Below are 22,228 nucleotides of genomic sequence, written 5' to 3' on the forward strand. Positions count from 1 at the left end.
CAGCAGACCTCTTGCGCACAAACTGGCCACATGGCTTCATGACTTTGAAACTATTGCTTTAGATTTGCTACGGTGCCCAAGAATTGCTTGTTATTTCTTACCATGAATCCTGTGAACTGAAGTTATGTGGGGCATGCTATTCTCATATGCTTCTCTGCTTTCAGGGGATGATTTGGTCAGGGGCAATGCTGAACGAGAACCCCACCAAGTCTCTCTTCCAGGCTGTGGTGTGCCCAGGAAATATCTACCAGCTTCACATCTGCCACCTTCACAGGCCTGAGTATGGAAATGTCTGTCATCGGTCAACCTAGAATGGTCAAGTGCAAAGCCATAGCAGAGAGCGCTGCGGTCCGAGTACTGTCTATAGGCACAGGAGACATCATGGTGTTGTGAGCTTGGTCTCTCAGCAGGTTCCAGTAATTGTGGAGAAGCAGTATCAGTGAGTGGGCTTCCACCCCACTGGCTCTCATGGTCAGATTCAGATCTTTCTGTATGAAATCCAGAATACTGCAATACAAAATGAAAGGCACTCTCACAGCTGACAGGGCAGACCTCATGAAAATCTAAATCCCATTCCTCCCATTTAAAAGCCACCCGATTCCATCCTTTAAGATATGTAAAACCTAGCTCATCAACATCCATATTTAATGCGATATATTTAAATAGGAAAATATTTTATTTATAACTTTGAAAATGAAACTCATGTTCAGTATTGTAGCTCCATTCTTCCACTCAAAAGCAGTTCTAGAAAAGATTGAAATGATACCAATATCTGAAAGACAAAACTGAATTTTGTTCAAAATCCTTTTCATTATCGTTGTTCGTGACCACAATGCCTTCCCTATATCTCCCTTACCTGCCTGTTTTATCAGACACCTTCAAATCTTCCTTTCTCCCTATTACAGTAGGTAAAGAAATATCCTGGACACTCAGGTGTTTCAAAATACCATGAGGAAAAACTCCAGGGTGTGGCCAAGTTTTGAAGTGGCAGATCAGAAGGACTTGCCTTTCTGCTTACTGTTTGTTCCTTGAGAGCAAGGAAATCAGCTACTGAAGAGAGCTTACTAAAGGAGGAGACTATCTAATAAGAGCAAGAGGGACTGAAACATTTGGGAATAATATTGAAGGATGGTGAAGTATAGTATACAGCACCCTCACGCTACAGAGCACAGCCCAAAAAGTATGTACAATTTCTCCATAACTGAATATCAGTATACTACACACTGATATTTTTAGAGGAATCTGGAATTCTCATACCCTCTCATTCCCCATAAAAATACCCAGTAACTTTTCATTTTAATGCAAAGGCCTAATTTTTACCAAAGACAAAACTTTCCATTTCATGAATCTGGGTTGTTGTGAAACTCCTCATAGCAACCAGAATCAATATTTTATACAGTAGCCAAAGAATATAGAAGAGTACATCAAAAGTACTGACTATTAGTTTTACTTAGAGAAAGTTAAACCATCTGTACAGTTCCAGTAGTAAAATTGCTTGAGATTTTTATTAACAGAAAGTATCGTAAGTAGGAAATGTCAGTGACTGCATGTAGTCACATTGCAAAGACCTATATATATACATGTGGGAAGGAGCTATGACTAACATTCTAGTATGGCCATATGTATGCTGAAGTCTTCAGAAATATCAGACACTATTAAGGTTTTGGAGCGAGGTAAGGTGTTAAAAAGCAACAGAGCTTTTAAGCATCCAGTCTAAAAATCTATCCAGCAATCTAAGATCACAGGATCATAGGAAAGTAGGACTGGAAGGGACCTCACAAGGTCATCTAGTCCAGTCCTCTGCTCAACACAAGAATCACCCTGACTAAATCAACCCAATCAATTACCTCTCTAACCCGCTCATCAATGCTGAACAGAATAGAAAAAAAAATCACTTGATTTGCAAGCAAAACTCTTTTTAATACAATCCAGTATGCTGTTGACTCTTTTTTGCAACAAGAGCACATTGTAGGCTCATAATCCATTTATGTTCTGATGTAATGCCCAGGTCCTGCAATTCTGGAGCCTAGCCAAGTCATTCACTGATCTTTGTGCATGCAACTATTCTGTCCCAAGTGCAGGATTTTGCCTTTGTTCTCTTGAACCTCATCTGATTGATTGAAGACCACTTCACTAATCTATCCAGGTAACTCTGGATCCTAGTCCTACCTTCAGATTATACTCAACTCTACCCAACTTCATATCATTCACAAATTTGCTAAGCGGGCACTTGATCCCATTGCCCAAATCATACATGAAGAGATTAAGCAATACCAGGCCCTGGTCCATAAGGAACCTATGGTTTCTCTGGTCTTACTCTTACTTTTGTCACTTGTAGAATTCCTTTTTATTTCCTTTTATGTCCTTTGCAGGCTGCATCTCAAATCATGCCTTGGTCTTGCTAATTTTCTCTCTGCATGCCTGTGTAATATTTGTACTCTTCCCTGGTACTATGAAAAAATTTCCACTTTTTCTAGAATCTTTTTTGAATTTCAACTCATTGAAGAGATGGCTGTCTAACCAGGCTGGTCTCCTGTTGGACTTCCCATTCTTCTGTCATACCAGTTTAGCTTGCTATTGTGCCCTTACGGGAACCTCCTTGAAGTACAGCCAGCTCTCCTGGACCCCTTTGCCCCCACCCCAGCTTGCCTCCCAAGAGATCTGGCCCACTAGTTCCCCGAGTTTGTCAGTCTGCTTTTCTGAAGACTAGTGTCTGTATTCTGCTGCTCTACTTCCTCCCTTCCTTTCTTTAGGTTCTTGAACTCTTATCATTTCATGGTCACTGTCACCCAAATTATTTTCTATCTTCAAACTCCCAACCAAATTCTCCCTGTTTGTGAGCAGTAAGTCAAGAAGAGCTTCCCCCTAGTTAGCCTCTCTACTATCTGTACCAGAAAGTTATCCCCAACACACTGCAATATTTTACTGGACTGTTTGTACACTACTTTGTTTACTTTCCAGAAGATATCTCAATAATTACACTCCTGTGATTTGGAAGCTTCTATCAGGTCTTTAAAAAAGAAGACCTTGTCCACCTCCTCCTCCTGGTTTGGAGGCCCAAAACAGACACCCACCATGACCTCTCCCCTGATGCTCTCCCATGTGGTGTTTCCCCAGGGGCTTTCAACAGGCCTGCCTTCCACTTCATACTGTATCTCAGAACACATATAGAATGAATTTATATATATGGCATGGCAACACCTCCTTTTTCCCTGCCTATCCTTCTTGAACAAAGTACACCCATCCATGACCATACTGCAGTCCCAGTTGCATCATAATTCTGTGCTTATACTAGGACCTCCAGTTCTTCCATTTAGTTTCCCATACTTCTTGCATTAGCATATAAACATTTCAGGTATTTAACTGACTGTCCTATCCTCTCCCTGAGAACATTTCTAAGAATCCCATTATTATTTCCCCTTAGTAATTTTTTATTCAGGGTCTTTATTTATGTCTGGGCTTTTTTCTCCATCCCCCAGTGAACCTAATTTAAAGCCCTCCTCATTAGGTTAGCAAGCCTGTATGCAGAGACACTGTTCCTTCTCTTTGGCAGAAGGCACAGAGCAGGCACAGGAGAAGACAATTTGAATACAAATATTTATTTTTACCATGGTAGTAATCAGTGCCTGGGAAAATAGGGGCAATCACCCCAGACACCAATTCGTGGGATGGGGGTGGGGGAGTGAGGATTGCAAAAAACAAGGGCTACTGCCAGCAGCTGCACCTTCACAATCGCAGTGGCAATAAGTCCCACTTCCACTTTGCCCTGGGCTCCTGGCCACATCCCTACACTGCTGGCTATGAGACCCAAACAAGATGAAGGATCTTTCTACTGAGTGCTGCTGTCACATCCGAGATGCCCTGCTCTGCGTTTCTCAATGAGAGAAACGGAGGCCCTGTTGCACCACAGATATACAGTAAGATGTTCAAGCCCCTCATTCTCAGTGCTGAACAGCCAAATAGGCTATGAGATCATATGAGATCAGTACCCCAAAGTAACTCTACCTAGGCCCTTGCTCTGTATTCACCACTATGTGAAGCTAATTTAACTGACAACCACACTTCAATTAGCTGGAAATTTTAGTTAGCCACTGTACTCTGTGACAAACTAGAATACAAATTCTTCTACTGTGTTACTTAGTATACAGACATCCTCAGACTTCTTTAACAAGGGCATTTTCACTAGTCCTGATTAATTTTTTTGTAAATCAAAATTTATTAATGAAAAGGCTTTCAAACCAAAATGAGAGTTTTCTGGGGAAACTTTCATTTTGGCCCCAAAATTATAGGAGTTTTTTTTCCAATAGAAAGCTGGAAATAAAAATGAAATTAGTACATTTTTTTTAGTAACACAATTTATTTTAAGTTCAGATTTTATTTTTCAATAACTGGATTATTTACCAAAGGTTGGATATATTTACCGAAACTGAAACTTTTAACCAAAAGCAACTTGACATGTCAATGTTCCAACACACACACACACAAAAAAAATCACTATTTTATTATTATTTTTAATTTTCCATGAAAACATATTTTGCATTAAAGCTGGCCAGAAATCTTACATCAGAGTAATTTTCTAATGGGTAATGCAGTTTCTGCAAAACAAAACTTTTCTGTGGGAAGTAGAGGCATTAAGAATAAAAGCTATAATTCCCATGAGGCAATGTAGTGTAAAGAGCATGTTTAATATTGAAGCATTTCAAATACATTTTTTTCAAAATTTTAATTTCAGAGGGAACAAATGGAAATTTCAACTTTTGTCACATGCTGCAACAACAAAAATGCTGAAATGATTGAATTCCCCACAGGATGGAACTTCTGAATTTCACTTAGCTCTCACTGGCATTTTTCTACTAGCTTTAACTACTACATTGCTATTAGCATGAAAATATGTTCTGTCCTTGATTTTGGGTCCATTTGATTTCTTTTATTGGGAACTTCTTATGACTACAAAAGTTTCCACAGTTGATATTCTTGGACCAAATTACAAAGGATTTAGTTCAGTAGGCCTCTCGCATTTGGCTTACAGAATAGGAAACCATTCCAAAGAGTATATGTTCCATGTAACAGAAATTTACCATGCAATGAGCAAATAACCATGTAACAAAAAACAGTGATACTTTATGCATGTTGTTTGTTCTTAATGTAAAAGATAATCAACTGAGAACTGACCCATAGCACCTGCTAGTCTGTGGACAGAAGCAAATTAATACAAAGAGTTACTTGTGGCCCACATTGTCTTGAGAGCCTGGATATTACTGCATAACTCCCAAGCTGATCCGAGGCACAGGCCAAAAATATATTTATTACCCATTTAGCAACTGAATCTCAATTTGACATTGCCATACTATCTCAACTGCTGCCAACCTACCCCTACATCTTCCAGAAATATAATCCTGATGTCCTCACATGAGGAACATGAATATGGGCAAGTATAACTTTCTCTGCCATCACTGGGAAGAAGGACTAAAAAAAAAAAAATGGCCAGAGCCTCAGCTCTGAATTCTGCTGAAACAGAACTGGAAACTCCAACCCCCCAAAAAGCATTAGGCTCACTTATTTCAATGGTAAAAAGCTAAAGACTACTAAACTAGGTTTCTTGAACAATCTGCCTAATCAGGAGCAGTGAAATCTTTGTTTCCTGTAAATAAATTGTTTCTACAGTAATGGAAGATCTGCTTTACTCATTGTTTCCTCATGTCTGTTGTCAGGTGATATTTTAAAAAATTGGTTTGCCCAGTCTAATTAAGAGATAAAAGTTAGGACAAGATGAAGGATTTATCTAGCCTGAGGCAATGCCTGAAATCAATAACCACCTTCCAAAGCTACAAATACTGTTGGCAGAAAAGGAACAACACTAAATCCCAATGATCTCTCTCAGGCCACATTTAGTACTTTAGTTGTTTTCTGAAAAACTGAAATGGCACCTCCATAGCACTAATTCAGTGCACCAGCCTGATGAGAGGATTAACTTTGACCAAAAAAGGGTATTATTCAAGTTTATGCTGCTCTTTTTATTTTACAAACATTTTGAGAAGGGTCTTATTTTGGGGAAGGGCAGCAGAAGGAAGAAATCAATTGTCTCCAAGGCTATCTAAATAAGAGAGACCATAAAAATGTATTAGTCTACTACACACTAGAATGGTTTGGGGTCACTTTCTCCATCAGACACACACCTGACATTTCATTCCTTAATGCTGTACACAGGTGTGTCATCGGCTTCACCCTTTTGTAGATGACAACAGCCAGCTCCACACACAATGCCAAATGTTCCAACAATAGATATTACAACTATCTAATTTTCTGGCAGACAACTCATGTTTTTATCATTATAAACTGGTAAATATCTGGTGAAATCCTCTCAGAGAAGTAGAGTCCTCTCTTCCATGAAAAACTTTCACTACATTAGGCATTAGCAGCTTTCCTCTTGATTTGTGTCTTAACCATGAGAAAAAAACATCACAGATGCGGGCTGCATTGTACTAAGAACATATGCATGCTTTTAAATCACTTTTATCTTACTTTTTACTAATGTAATCCTGAAATGTAAAATATGTTCTTTTAGCATTCACTATTATAGGCAGAACAGATGGTGAAAGGCTTAGATTAAAGTAATACAGCATGTCCATTAAAATAACCCCTACTGCTAGTGAGTCTTCATCAGATCAGGAGTTACAGTTACTGTAAAAAAAGGTAGGGGAGGGGAGGTTGCTTTTGGAATATTTTGGAAATCACCAAAACTTTAGTTTACAGCAAAAAATGATAAATAAAAGAAAGACTGTCTAGAATTGAACTTAATCCTATCATTCGTATGCCTCTCTTTAAAACAACTTGCCAGAGTAAAGAACTAATATAAACTGCAAAATGAATTCTTATGGTTCTATCTAGGGAAAATTTAGTACTAATATCAACAAAGTGGCAATTCAGTAATAATTAATGGACAGTGGAATTTCTGTAAGAAATAAGTATATAGTGTAGCATGTAAAAAAACTTAAACAGCCTTATTCATTTATCTCTTCTTAATTATTCATCTGTAGGTAGATAGACAGATGCATCCTAACCAAAAGTAAGGATGAAACATGAAGCAGTAAAGGCTGATCAAAATCTGACTATAAAATGTTTCCATTAGAGGCAAGGACTTTCAACCTTTCCTTTAAATGATCATTTTTAATGGGTGATTAAACTCCAAAGCAGTTGGTCAGATGATCATAATTAAAATGTTTTTCCAATTTTGTTGCTATTTCCTGTGTACAGAATAAATGAGGTCCAGGGCTAGCTTTTTGGAATACAAAATAAATGAGGTCCAGGACTAGATTTTGGGAGCCCCCACCAGGGTTATAATCATGAGAAAAGGATAGAGATATCCTTTAGCCAATTCAGTCTTTTAGTTTTTCCTGTTTCTACATAACCTCAACAGGTTTTCTTCCCTCCTTTTAACCATCCTCTTTCCTGTACTTAATCTAGCCACCTCTGTGATTAGACATCACTAGCAGAACACTGATCAATGTGTTCAGACAGAAACAAATCCCACAGTCACATAATTAATATTGAGCTATACCACAATTTTGGTAGCCCTGGGACAGATATTGCCTTTTTCACAAACCAGCTGTGCTAAAGTCAGCTGGAATCAAACAAATGTTGACCAGCATCTACAATTTAACAAAGTCACTTTTTGGCTGAAAATGCAAACACCCTATTAAACTATGCTTCATCATAATGCAATACTAAAGAAAAATGTTAACATAGTGTTAAGTGACCAGAACGACTGCCTCTTCATTTTCTAATGAACATGAAGCTGATCTTCACTACTCATATTTTTCTTGAAGTTCACATCTCATGTAGCAGTTCTGGTAGCATACAGCTTGCCAAATAATGGATTCTCAGTCATCACCCAGTAAAACACATGATTCCATTTACTCTTCCAAAAGTGAGGAGGCAAGTAAAAAAAAAATGCAGAAACTTAGGTACCATCCAAATGCCAAGAGACATCTCAGTAACCCTAAGAGATCACGATGCCCCCCTGCCCTCCCTCACCCCATGAATAAAAAGTCTCTAAATCCCTTACCCTCACTTTCTAGCCATAGCCTTGAATTACTATGCAATTTTCCATAACTGAGTGGCAGATGTGTGGACTGAAAACTGATGAGCACAGGCAATAGCACCTGCTCCAAGTTCTTTATAACAGCTTCTCTTATTCTTTCAACAGTTTATTCAGTGGTTGGAAGGGTATGAGGAAACAGAGCCAAGCTGCCAGTGGTGCTGATAGTGATGTGCTGCAAAGTACAGTATGACCATTTTTAAGAGACTGGCAACCAGCACTGCTGCTGCTTTATGTATGATGAAATCTGTGATTTTACTACCATGCAGCTGGTGATAAGGATATAAAGTTAAATTGGAAATTCAATATTATAAACTTTCAGACAACAACCACTACTAAAACAAAGTCTAGCAAAAAAAAAATGTCTGGTGACAAAGAGAAAAAATGGGTTTTGTGTGAAAAATATAAAAATGCAATATTATATCGCAGGTCTTTACATAGGTAGGACACTAGTGAACAGTGAGTATTAAAGAAATGGAACAAAGACAATGGAAAAAATTTCAGCAGCCCAAAGATAAATAGCTTGAACAACTTATTGGAAATATTTTACATGCATAATTTCTCAAAACTCAAAGCAAGTTTTATTAAGGTTGTTCAGTAGAGCATTCAAGAGGACAAGCTAGTAAATAACAGAGAAGATTGTATGTGATCAAACTATTAAGTAATAATAATCAGACTGGCCATTTGCAAAAAATGGGTTTTGAAAATTAGAAGTCTGAATCAATATTTGGATGCTGAAGAATCAAAAGATTTTTACTTCTGTGATTTGTACAGCAACTGTGGCATTCAAAGACAACTACCTGTGGATATGGTGATGTCCTTGATTTTGACTTTGTGTTTGAGAGGCGTGATTTGCTTCCTTTTCTGTTGTCCGTTATGGTTGGAGTTGAATTTGCATATGAGAACGATGGCTTTGTTGCTGTAACCTGATCCAGGGATAGTTGTAGTCCTTTATATTCAGTTTCCCTGTATAAAATTAAAAAACAAAAACCATAAACTAGCTCCAAATCTTAGTGGGACATTTTTCTCATTTGTAGGAGATAGAAGTATTTTTTAGAAAGAATATCCAGAACTTAGAACATCATCCTAACCTGTTTACCTTTAGCTTTTCTCCACAACAAATATCTATCATTGGAAAAGTCTAAAAATATGTCTCATGTAATTTCTTGTCAACTAATGAAATAATGAATTCAAAAGTCAACCTGGTTGGAGAAAGTGTCAATAAAGCATATTCCATCAGACTATGCATTTCCATCAAAATCAAAATATTTTGCAAAACTGAATATTTTCATTATTTTTCTTTTTAAATAAACTTGTCATTTCAAAATTGTATATTTTGCATTATATATTTTAACTTAACATAAAATAAAAAGACAAAAGTGAAAAAGAAATCAATCAACCTGATGCTATTCATTTCAAAATTTTCTTCCAGAACTTTTGTAAAGTTTTGATTTTTACTCCCATTTGGAACAACACCAAATCGTGAAATCTCTTAAAGCTTTGTGAAACAAAATTTCTGCTTTCTACACAGCTCTACTAAGCCCGCTGCTTATGATAGCTTATGCTATACATATCTGTTTTAGCTAATCTATAAAGATGCAAATTACCCCATCTTCTGCCTGACTTCAGGCTAACATGACTAACTACCTCTCTCAACAAATAACAAGAATGATTAAATGTGGTTATCATTAGTTTCAGAGAATAAAAATTACATGGAGCATCAGATCCTCCGAAGTCAAATGAGTGTACACATTATCAAACTATTCCTTCTTTCAAAGTGGATGTTTGTATCAAACTTTCAAAGTAAAAAATACTACATTAATTAAATATATGTGTGCACGTGTGTGTGTTTCTTGCCAAGAAAGTGACATAATTCATTACATTGTCAACATTGGCAGAAGTCACAGAAACACATATTATTTCAAGTGCTTCAAGCATACTACCCCAAAACTTGCCTCATTTTTTATTTTGAAATATCATTTAACACATCCCTTTCTTGCCACCTTGACACCCTACTTTCATAGTGATGATAGGCACTCTGAGGATAATAATACAATGCACTGAGTTGGTACACTGCAATTAAGAGGATCTGGATGGATTTTGTTTTTTAATAGACCACACATGCAACCATGTACAGTTGAATCACAGGATTTGTGAATATTTCTATGGAAAGCACTGAATTTAGATTGCTGCAATTCGTAAGGTGATAGAATTCATTGTACACAGGTATTTAGCTAATTAATGCATAGTGCATTTTACCTGTAAATCTTTAACATTTCACAATGTTTTCATCCAAAATTGTACTTATTCTCCAGATTAATCCAGTCAAGAAAAATCAAAACATCTTCTATAACTTAAATCACCAATCATACGCTGGTAGCCGAAAAAACAGATCACAAAGTTATGTTTTTCATTCAAACTTTCTAGTGAAAACCTAAAATAATACATGCATTTTCAAAATTGGAACTCTTTCATAATGTTTTGCCGACCAAAAAGGGGATCTATGTTGGAGAACACCATGCATCCCTCAAGGTCCACAGGGGTAAAAAAAAAATTTCAAACACTGATGAAGAAAGAAAAGGAAATAGCTGCCATCCTGAACCTGCTCACCACACGCCTAACCAATGAAGGAATAGGAGAGCAGAGGAACTGTAATTTACTGTGTGAATGTGCAGTTGCACGCTACCCGAAATTCAGATTTGAACCCAAGGACTTCAGTCCTTAATGAATCCCGTTAAAATCATTCAACACTTTCTATCTGCAAAATCCTGAACCACAATCCTGGATCTACTGATGCAAAAAAACCATGAAAAAAACCATGAAAAAAACCAACAGAAACTGTAGAACAGCCTCTGCATATTACTATTGAGTATAATTAATCTTTTTCAAATGAATACCAGGTCTACAGGACCAAACCTGACAAATGACTGAAAGCTTCCATATATCCAGATAGTTAAATATGATGAATCTCTGAACAGCTAGACAAATAAATTTGGGTCAATATGTCTGATTCCAGAATAAACCTTATTTGTACTTAGTAAGCAACAAACCTGTTAGTAGAGCAGATTTCCTATTGAAGGCCTAGCTTTGCAGAGTATGCAAACAAGGAGTGCATGATACACTTTACACAGCATCTGATGAACTGAGCTTTAGCTCATGAAAGTTTTTGATATATATATCTACTTTTGGTTAGTCTATGAGGTGCAAATCTACCCTGCCTTATCCTGTAAATAAGACACTGTAATTGGAACAATAGATGAGGGTAGTATTTCTTGTTTGTTACAGATATTTTTCTATGGAGAGGTAGTAAGCTGGGTTAGTCTGAAGTTAGACAGGGTAGATTTGCACCTTATACACCTACTAAATAAATATCTTATTTTTAGTTAGTTTATAAATTGCATTTTTCTACAGTAGACAATTAATATTGTGTAATGCATAACTGCTTCTTTATGAAGTTAATTTCTCCAAAACCTGATTTTAATAAAGATGGGTTTGTGCCACAATATTTGAATCTATGTTTCAAAAGCCTGTTATAACATGAATGCCTGGAACTAGGGTTTTGACTGGCATATTTTAGAGGAAAAGCCTAGTAACAAAATTTGGAAACTTGTTCAAATTTTAGCCTTAATTTTTTTGAGCAGTTAGATTCAGGATTTTGGTTCAGATGCATTTCAGCTTTATAAAAAAAAAGTGCATCTTTAAATATAGCTGGGCTTTACTATTTTGTGATATAATTGCTAACAATCTGTAGATAAGCTTTTCATTTAATTATCAAGGATGAGAAGAGGTACTCCCAGGACCCGGCTCAAGGTTAGACAGCTTAGTTTAAGGAGAGGCTGGTAGATTGTTGAGGGAGTTGGCAGATCTGGAGGAGGCTGCCTGGTCTGGGGAGGATTGATGGAGCAGGTAAAAACTAGAGGTGCACCATATCATATCAGCACCGATAAAAGGAAAATTGACATTATTGGCAGTCAGCTTTTTTGGCCAATAATGTTGCCAATAAATGTTGTGTACATGTGCGCAGCCACAGCATGCATGCGGCCAGGAGTTCAGCTCTGCAGCTTGGAGAGCAGGGGCTAGCCGGTAAGTCTGTTGGGGGGAAGAGGCATGGAGGGAGCAGATTAAGGCCCCCATGGTGAAGGAAGGAGTGGGGCTGAGGCAGGCACTGCCCAGCTGGGGAGAGGCGGAGTGTGGGACAGAGCCCCAAGCGGCTCTCCCAGGGGGTGCAGGAAGGGAGCAGTTGCTACCACCACTGTGCACACCCACAGGGGAGGCATGGGTAGTGCCCCCCAGATCTGTGCACGGTGTGAGGGTGGGATGCTGCTGCAGGCTAGGGCTGGGGATGGCACTGAGCTCTTCCCAGTGTGGGGGTTGGGCTAGGGCTCCACTCAGGGCTTGCGGCAGCAGTACTGGGAGAGGGCGCTACGGAGTTTTAGAGCCACCGAAAAATTCCCCATAGTCCCCCAATGCCACTCCTCCCAAAGCCGCCACCACCTGCCCTGAGCACAACCCTGGCCCAAACCCCATGCTGGGAAGAGCCTGGCACTGTCCCTGGACCCAGCCCACAGCAGCAGCCCGCCTTCATCCCATATACAGATCTGGGGAGCACATGCCCTCCATGCCTCCCCGGGGGGGGGGGGTGTGTGCACAGCAGCAGGAGGTGCCCCCATTCCCCATGTCCCCCCCCCCCCCTCCCAACATGCTGCTCGCAGCTCCATTCCACAACCCCTCAGCTGGGCAGCACATGTCCCTGCCCCAGCCCCACTCCCTCCTTCACCATGGGGGCTTCAATCTGTGCCCCCCACACCCCTTCCTCCCTCCCGCCCTGACTTACCAGCCAGACGCTGCTCTCCAAGCTACTGGGCTTGTATGCTTGCAATCGGATTGGTATCAGCCAATATGGCTCGTTACTAATCAGCCATCAGTATCGTCCCAAAAAATCTTTTTCAACGCACCTCTAGTAAAAACATCACATCCCTGGAGCTATGGAGTGTGGCTGGACTTTCCCAGCCCTGGGGTGTGCTGTAAATACATGCAGGTGTTCACTAAGCCAGGTTAAACCTTTCTAGGTCAAGTTACCCCATACCAATCTAAAGGTAGTTCACCTCTGACCAGAGCTAACTTTATATCGAGTCTGCTATTTTAAGGGCAATGTAAGCCCTGTGAATGCTTTCAAACCCAGTCATTTAGGCTGCTCGTAGGCATGCGTGGAGGCTGGTCCAATGCACTGTAATTACAGCATGTTGGAGCAGACTCAATTAATCAAATCTGCTGAAACATGCTAATTAGCACACTCCAGCAGCCTCTGCATCTTGTGAATCAGCATCCCCATGCTTAAAAATGGCAGTGGGGGTGCTTTAGCTAAAGCTTACTCAATGAGCTTTAGTTAAGTTGCCCCACCACCATTTTGAAGTGCAAGGACACAGATATATGAGACGCTACAGGCGTTTTAATTCATTAAAGCAACCCTGCCCCCCTACCTCTGGACCACATGTAAAAACACTCTTAGATTGCCTTAACCTTGGTTAGGGCAATCTAAATATATTAGGTACCCCAAATTATCATAAATCTTATGAAATTGTGATATTTGGGACGGTAGTCCTCAAAGCTATTCCCATTATTCCCAATTCTGATTCAACATTTTCCTTGTGGCAATCGAGTGCTGGGAAAATCAGTATTAGGACAAAAATAAGGAGACAATAAGCATGGGGATGTTTTGGTTCGTTTTGTTTGTTCTCCTGCTTCTTCCTCTGCCAGAACAGAAATAATTTATGAAGGCTAATACTACCTTGTTGACTACCTAGCCATCTCAATTCCAAGCACTTACAAAGAATTGTGAAGTTATCCTTGCTGGTGACACAAAAGAAAGGAAAGGGAAAAGGCCAGAATTGCCTACTATCACTCTCACTACCATATATTACAGTATAGTAGTACTCTTCATTAATTATACCAAGGTATGGACTGATTATGCAACAATCCTGGACTGCAACAAATACAACACTTCTGGGCCCTGAGAACCTGGACACCTAAATTTCAAAAGACTCCAAATTCCATTATGCAACACCTTACTAAATCCCAGCTGTCACATCCCATGCATTAGGATAAGTCCTAAAGCCTAGCACCTGAAGTCAGCTACTTAGTCAGTAATATCATTTAATAGAGAAGACAACAGTCTGAAGCTTCTGCTGATGAATTCAATGACAGCCATCAACAAAATCACTGCTATCCATGGTCTTCTGTTGAATAAAATTCCTGGCCCTGCTAGCATCACTGAGATATAGTACCACCTCCAATCCTACCCTTCTGCACCTAGTCTCTGCATATGCTACCCGCTAAGACAAACTCCAGAAAGCAGCAGAAAAAAACATATCAAAGGAGAGGAAGTATCAGTCCTGTTCTCTTCAAGTTTCAGATGCAGATTTTTCATCCCAGAAGCAAAAATAGTTATAAACTATTTATATTTTATAAAAATATAAACTGTGAGATAAAGAACAAAATAAACCTACAACTCCTTGAGGTATGCTGAGAAATGGAAACTACAAATCTCCAGGAAGAATTCACAAAGCTACCACTCATCATGCTTCTTCAGTCTCCATATTTCTACATTCTTGGTGACTTCAAACTTCCAAACACATTCATAATGATACCTGATCAAATACAAATTATGTTTGTTCTCATAGCCTACATGGAAATCATGGGATTTTCCAAAGATAGGTTCCACCAAATGTGTGGGTCTCTCTTCAACCTACAAGTGGTTACTGGGGGAAAAAAATCAGCAAAACACCATTATCTTGTTCTGATCACTACTATCTTGTTCTGATCACATCTCATGCAGGTCAGAGTCTTATTTTCTTCTTACTAGGCTAGGATATATACACCTCTTGAACTAGAAGTGGAAAAATATTGCTTTATTATGGCAGTTACACTACTTGGAATCAGAACCAGAAGTGATATAAGGTACTTTTAGTTCCAGAGGTATCTGATCTTAGGAATTATCTGTGACTGCCCATATTTTTGTAACCATAATTTGGTCACCTTACAAATAGATTCTTATGTGCTGTCTTCGAAACTACCAAAATGCAGAGTTTAATTGTCCCTGGGGGCAGAACAGAAGGAGGAACTGTCAAATTTGCAAATAAGAGGCATAACTACACCATTTGGAACTGCCATCAGCAACCTAGTAGTGATGAGAAAACCTTCAGGTAAACTAAGGATCTGCACTGAAAACAACACAGTATTTAAAACATCTCAGTTTTTATTATTTAGCAACCGAGGATATTTAACCTTATTTATCCAAAGCAAAAGTGTTCATTGTACACAATGATAAGAACGGGTTCTGGCATACTGAGCCATACTGCCCTAAAGAGTGTATCTACACTTCGCCATACAGCAACATTGCTATGGCGCCGTGCTTTAGTACTTCCTTTTGTACCTTTTGGAAGTATTAAGCACAGCTCAGTATAGGTGGTTACTGTGCTGTACACATGGTACATGGGTAGATTTCGCCATTACATTGCCATAGCAACTTACTATACCCAGGGACTGCACTGCTATGGCGACATAGCTGGCCATCACGTGTAGACACGTGATTGCTACATTGCCATAGCGTGCCATATGACAATGTAGCGCATCGCTATGTCACCATAAGGCAACGTGTAGCCTTGCCCAAACTTTGCCACTTTTTTTCAGGTGCTGCTGCATATGAATGCTTATAGATGTGCTAATAAAAATTAAAGCAGGCACTAGAGGGGCTCCCAGATATCAAGTATGTAGCTGTAGGAGGAGATGTCAAGGAAGAGAAAATCCAGGATCATGATGCCAAACTGCAACAGCTAGTAAACAGGTTCTGGAAGCAGGACATTAAGCTGAATAGAAACAATCTGAAGCTGAGGAGAACTGAAATCCTCTGCACTGGACACCTGTTATACATCTGACATCTGTTGACTTAAGGAATGCCTATAGACTGAGATACCAAGATCTCTTAAGTATCTGCCTAAACCAAAGTATGTGAAAGGAACCTAGTGATTTATAGGTATGATCAACTATTTCTACAGATTCTGTGTACATCCATTAGATGCAGCGTGGAAATGGTCAGACATCCAAGTCCAAGAATAAGCATTTAAAAAAGTAAAAAAAATCATAAGTTGGGCAATGATCTTAAAGTACCATCCCTTGTGAAACAGAGCTTACATGAGATGCCTCAGAAGAAAGCAGATGCAAAGCCAGCAGCTCACAGAATTTGCTAATATAATTCTGACAGACATAAAACATAGAAAAGGAGCTATGACCTGATCCTTGGAAAGGAGTGATTTCATCAGTTCATCTTTGGGCATAAAAATCGACTTACAGTGTGTGATCATGAGCTATTAGAAGGCACCATTAAGAAGGCATTGCTGAGTACACTACATTACATGTTATTGGAAATTTAGTATTCGAATGTGAGAATGAAGCCCAGTAGAAGTCACTACTAGTGGCAAAACAACTGAACCAGACAGACTTTCAAAGTACAGCACAGATGGATTCCGTGGGGCAGAAAATAGATTCTTTCAGACATTGCCTTTTGTTGCCTTCATGCTTCCATAGAAAATGTTATGGTAGAACAAAGCAACAGCAAATAGAGATCATATTTTTGTTGTGCCACAATGTAGCCACAACAACAGGTAGGAATAAATTGTGCCGCTTTATTGTAGCAGATGCCTATTTGCTTTATGGTGACAGAGTGCAGCCCAGTTGCTCTTGGGGCTTGAGGGGCCCATTCCTGTGCATTTCAGGAATTCCTGCACAGGATTGGGCCCCTCGAGCCCTAGGAGCACTTGCCTGGCTTTCACTGATCCCAGAGATGGACCCCCACCAATCTTCAGAGCAGATCTCTGGAAGCAGGGAAAGCTGGAGTTTCCTACTTCCAGAGATGCAACACAGATTGCAAAGGGCATGTCTCTGGAAGCAGAGAACCCTGACTTTCCCCACTTCCAGAGATGTGCCCTAGAGATCCTGGGGGAGCATATCTGGAAGCAGGGAATCTCTGGAAGCCCATTGTCTGATAAGATCGTTGACAGGTAAGTGGACTACGTACATTTCACCCAGTGAAGCAGATAGTTCTGTGCTGGGACACATCCTGGCACAGCTGATCCACTTCATTTGGTGACGTCTATTTCTAGCCTCAATACCGTATGCTGCAATACCTTTGCATCTTTGATAGGAGGACTTCATGAAATTCAACAAAGCTCTCAACAGAATGGACAGTCAGAAACAATGAGCCACTTCATACAACCTGGACTAGTCACACCAAAAGAACAAGTGCAACCATTACGTGAGGGACAAGACAGGATTTTATCTAAAAAAGACTCAGCATCACAATATCACAAAATGGATACCTGCTTTCCACCTCCTGGATTCAACTGCACCCGAGATGAGCTGCTAAGCCAATATACTGGCCAGGGAAGAATACCCAACAGAGAGCATATGTACAATAGTGCAAATCGTATGAAGACTATATAGTGGGCAAAGATAGGAGGCTCGCTGCCCCATGCAATTGATCATGATTTGAGACAGGAATTATGTGGTCACGATAGAAAACTGCTCTGGTTTTGGGAGTAGGCCTATCTGGAGAACATTCAGGCAAGTGACCATTTTTAGCCCAACCATGGCACAATGAGGATGTAGCTACCCTGCTTCCATTTTTGAAGGCAGTCCATGCAGAGCAGCACAGCATGTTTGGGGGTATCACTGCCAAGGAAGGTAAGTTTACCACATAGCTATGGCATAATATACTCCCATGATTACCAGCAATATAAAATCCTAAGAGAGAAAAACTGACAGACAGACAGAAGACAGATCAGTGTTGAAATTTCAGTACAATAAATGCCAATTATAAACGTGGAGAAAAGGGAAAGGAATGAAATACAGAAAATTACTTATCACATAACATATAAAGTTCTCAGTGAAACTTGCTCTGTCCTGTCTCCTGCTCTAGCACTATTGATTGCAGGCACTACTGGGAAACAGATGGTCTTGGAATAATAGATAGGAAATATTCTGCAAAGGATGTACTGAAATGGTTGCCTATGAAATAAAGAATGAAGGTAATACTCCAAACCCATCTTTTCATTATTCCTTTCATGGCCTGCCCTCTTTTCACCTTATTTTCATACTCTTCATCATGGTGGTGGAAGCACTTCTGGGGACTGTAAGTACTCCATGGAACACAGGCTGTATAGCACAATAGTATCCAATAGTATATTAAGCTCTGGAGACCATATATAGAAATGCCACGATGAACTCCTTCCACCCATATACACCCATTTTGATTTGTTGTACACCTAAGCCATGTAGCAGAGAAATTTAACTTGGCAGTAGTAACCCCACTCCAAAGATATGAGCACACTGGCATGTTTACAGTGGCAAGCAGTATCAATGTCTTTTAGTGACTCTTGTATTACTGTGGCTGTCAGTTCCATTTCCTTTACGAATATAACAATAATTATTTTCATTCTTGCTGCACGAAAGAGGAGGAACTTCTCCACCTCCTACTCAGAGTTCTGGAATTCCAGAAAGAATAAAAATCTCATTTCTGTGCCATCTACAACTCCATTCCTTGCAGGGGTCTCATTGGAAAGTTTTGTAGGAGACTTTCCCTCTCCTACAATGAAAAATTTTCACACTGAAACCAATAGACAAGCTTATGGACACACCCAGTATGACATAGCTAAGACATAGAAAAAGAGAGGAACAAAAATCAACTCACTAAAGGGGAAAAAATCCAATAGGAGAGAAATGAAGCCTGAAAGACCAATGAGATTGTAGACTCTTCATAACTTCTGTAAACAAACTTCTTTTCTGGACCTGACAGAAATATCCTTGTACTTATTTGGACCTATTCAAATCATAGAGTGATTTTTTTATAGCAATTAACACTTTAAAAAAGAATAAATGTGGACAGACATTTGATATCTCACTCTATTTTCTTTATCAGTGATATAACAAGAACACTACTGAATTCATTAGAAAAATGGTCACATGAAAGTTGAAACAACAGAAACAAAACTTCTAGTTAAAACTATCACATTCTCCATATACAGTCTGGTGAGATAATAAAGCACCCTAACCTATAGCCTATCTTAGAGCCAGGATACCCTATTTCATAATCTGAGCATTAATGGCTGATATCAAATGGTAAGTTAATTATCATAGTACAAGCATACTTCTTTACTATGATATTTACTGTATTTCCTAAACACTACAGTGTAAGATTATATTAATTGTGCTCAACATAGTTGCATGATGTTACTGATGAAAGGAGGTGTTGTTCTTCACAGAACCATATATCATAGTTTCAATTACTCAAGCTATTGCACTTATAAAATTAGGTTTTCATATATAATAACCATTTCCTTTGATTATACATAGAAATTGTATATTGTATATATAGAGAGAAATTTTAAAACAGCACATTACTGCAATTAGCATTTATTTTGGTTAGTGATCTAAGGAACAGTTTTGCTCAGGTTTTCTGAGCATCTGACATAAAACTGAATAAAAATGGAAATGTTAAACTTAAATAATAAAACAAATGAATGGTGTTGGAATTTCCCTAAGAGCCATGCTAACTCTCTTTCACTGAATTCCTGCCACTTAGTTAAATTCAGGCCAAAAGGAAATAAAATTTGTAACTTCCTTTGTGTCTGACTGCATTGGCGACACAGAGAGGGTGCACACGAGTACATGTGCACCCCCTGAGCATGGCAGTGCACCCCCTACAAAAAGGCACCGCCAACACTTCTGGCGGCACCTGCAGGTGGTTGCTGTTTGCCAACACCCCCCTCACTGCCAACACTGCCAGTGTCTTCAGGCAGTCCACAATTGCCGCTGGCCACCGTAGACACTGCCAGCAGCATCTGCGGATGGTAGTTGACCAACCGCCAGTTGGCACTCGCCACCCTCAGCCACCACCGCCAACAGCACCGTGGTTGCCTGCAGGAGCTCCCTGCTTACCACCGCCATGCTCCAACCACCAACAGCACTGCTGCCGCCTACCAAAGCTCACTGTGCCCAACCAGCCTCCAGGGGCACATGGTGTTCACTGACTGCAATATCACGTCATTTTTCTATTTCGACATTTCTGTTTCTATCTGATATTTATATTTCTATCTTGTATCATTTTTACTCTCTCCCTCCTCTCATTGTTGACAAAGTTCAGGGTTGCCAGCTGTTCATAAAAGTATGGACAATCTATAAAAAAATGCTAAAAAAGCTTTTCTGTAAAGTCCGTAAAAAGTGAGCTGTCCATAAAAAACACTAAGAAATCATAAGTTTGGCTGAAGATTCATTGTTGGATCGAGGCTGGACAGACAGAGCAGAGCAGTATCACCTTGTGTCTGAGCAGGAGTGCAGCTCAGTGCCCTGGAAGGAGCTCTCCATCAGGGCTTTGTGGCTAACAGGAGACTCTATAACCCCCTTAACTCCAGCCACCTGCTGGAGCTGTTTCCCATCATCTGTCTGTAATGCTTGCTTCAAGGTAGGTAGGACTGCATGGTCCCAGGTAGTCTGAGGCACTGGGTGAGACAGGCAGGGGGGCAGTGCATCCAAGACAGAGCTGTGAGGCTGGGAAGAGGAAAAGGTGGTGGGTGGGGGCTTGCACCAAGACAGGGAGAGCAGGGCTAGTGGAGGTAAGGCTGAGGCATTGGCTGGGGTAAGGTAGCTTGGTACAGGGTGTAGTCAGAGGTATCAGAGTGTGTAGCTGAGTAGCATGAGTAGCTGACCTCTGGGGTGGAGGCAACATGTTATAAAACCATTGCTGCTAATCAAGTAAGATTGAAACTACAAGTTTGAGTTTCACTTAGACTACTTAGAGACATGGGGCGGGCAGGCGGGCGGGAATGGTACTTTACTTTAAGCTTGGCATGGCCCTGCACCAAGCAAAGTACATGCCTAGAAGAGGCATCATGTTAGTTTGATGTGGCTCACCCAATGTCTGTATATGTCAGACACTTCAACGGGGCTTTTTGGTGCTTTTATCGAATAGATGATTGATTCAGTTTTAGATAAAAGTGCCAAAAAGCCCCACTGAAACACCCAATCTATACAGATCCTGAGGAAGGTTATGTTTACATTATGCAAAGCATAAGTCAGTAAAAATATGTCAGTAAGAAAGTTTTATTGTCAGTAAAAAAAATGTTCTTGCACTGGCAACCCTGACAAAGCTCTATTGAGCTGAAGAAGAAAAGGAAGACAGATTGCTCCTTGTTCTGTTCATTAAATTCTAAGTCTGCAAATGGCATAACAAACTAGACCATTTGTGCTCAACCTTTTTGCCTAGTGGGCCAGATGGGCAGTGCCCAATCAGTCCACAGGTTAGATCAGGCTAGTGGTCCCTTTCAAGCATCTGAGACAGTCATGGTAGGGCTCCAGGGACCCATCCAACCATGAAGCAGGCGTGGGAGATACATTAACGGAGAAAGTCCATTAATGTATCTACTTTTGTAACAACCACCATCTTGCCCTTAATACTGAGTCACAAAAAAGCAACAAGGAAGAGGAGGACCCCACCACCTTTTATTTTAACAGTTCTTCAGGGACTCAAGCAAAGTAGAATACAATGGCACTTTGGCACCTAAATCCACTTATGCACCTAACAGATTAATTAGAATATTTTCCCAAATAAATAACATGGGAACATAATTCAACATTTTATCTGATGGCAATTTAAACAATTCAAGCACAGCTTGTTACATCCCTACAATATCAGTATTGGATATACAATTATGTTAATTGCTTTTCTATAGAGTTGTTTTTCCATTACTTTAAAGTCATACATATGATATGCTCTATAAGTATGTTTTAGAATAAAGTAAAAGCCTATTAACTAAGAGGTAAAAAAATCTGGATTGTTTTGATTGTTAAAAATGCTTCTTTTGGAAATCAGTCTTAGAGGTACTCTCTCAGCTCAAAGCCTCAAAATTCGTATATCCATGGTATCTCCTCTTAGCGTGAATGGCACACAAATACTAATTCTTACACCTCTGCATGGGAATAATTTCATTACCGGGAAAGATTGGGCAGCCCATCTACTGTTGCATAGGTTAAACTTCCTCATTCCTCCTCAGTGGTATCTTATATTTTGAAAAATACATA

The 22,228-nt window shown here is 39.7% G+C and overlaps 1 protein-coding gene across 3 annotated transcripts in view; it reads right to left on the reverse strand.

The window, feature by feature from the left end:
- SIM1 (SIM bHLH transcription factor 1) overlaps positions 1 to 22,228 on the reverse strand; it is a 70,769-nt gene that overhangs the window by 15,820 nt on the left and 32,721 nt on the right. For all 3 annotated transcript variants that reach the window (XM_006271800.3, XM_019486377.2, XM_019486379.2), the window contains 2 exons: positions 8,899 to 9,064; positions 102 to 507 (listed from right to left, as the gene is read on the reverse strand). In XM_006271800.3, the coding sequence (XP_006271862.1) occupies positions 102 to 507; positions 8,899 to 9,064 (572 nt within the window). The remainder of the gene's footprint in view (positions 1 to 101; positions 508 to 8,898; positions 9,065 to 22,228) is intronic.

The sequence above is a fragment of the Alligator mississippiensis genome, chromosome 1, assembly GCF_030867095.1.
Source record: "Alligator mississippiensis isolate rAllMis1 chromosome 1, rAllMis1, whole genome shotgun sequence".
In the NCBI taxonomy this organism is placed as follows: domain Eukaryota; kingdom Metazoa; phylum Chordata; order Crocodylia; family Alligatoridae; genus Alligator; species Alligator mississippiensis.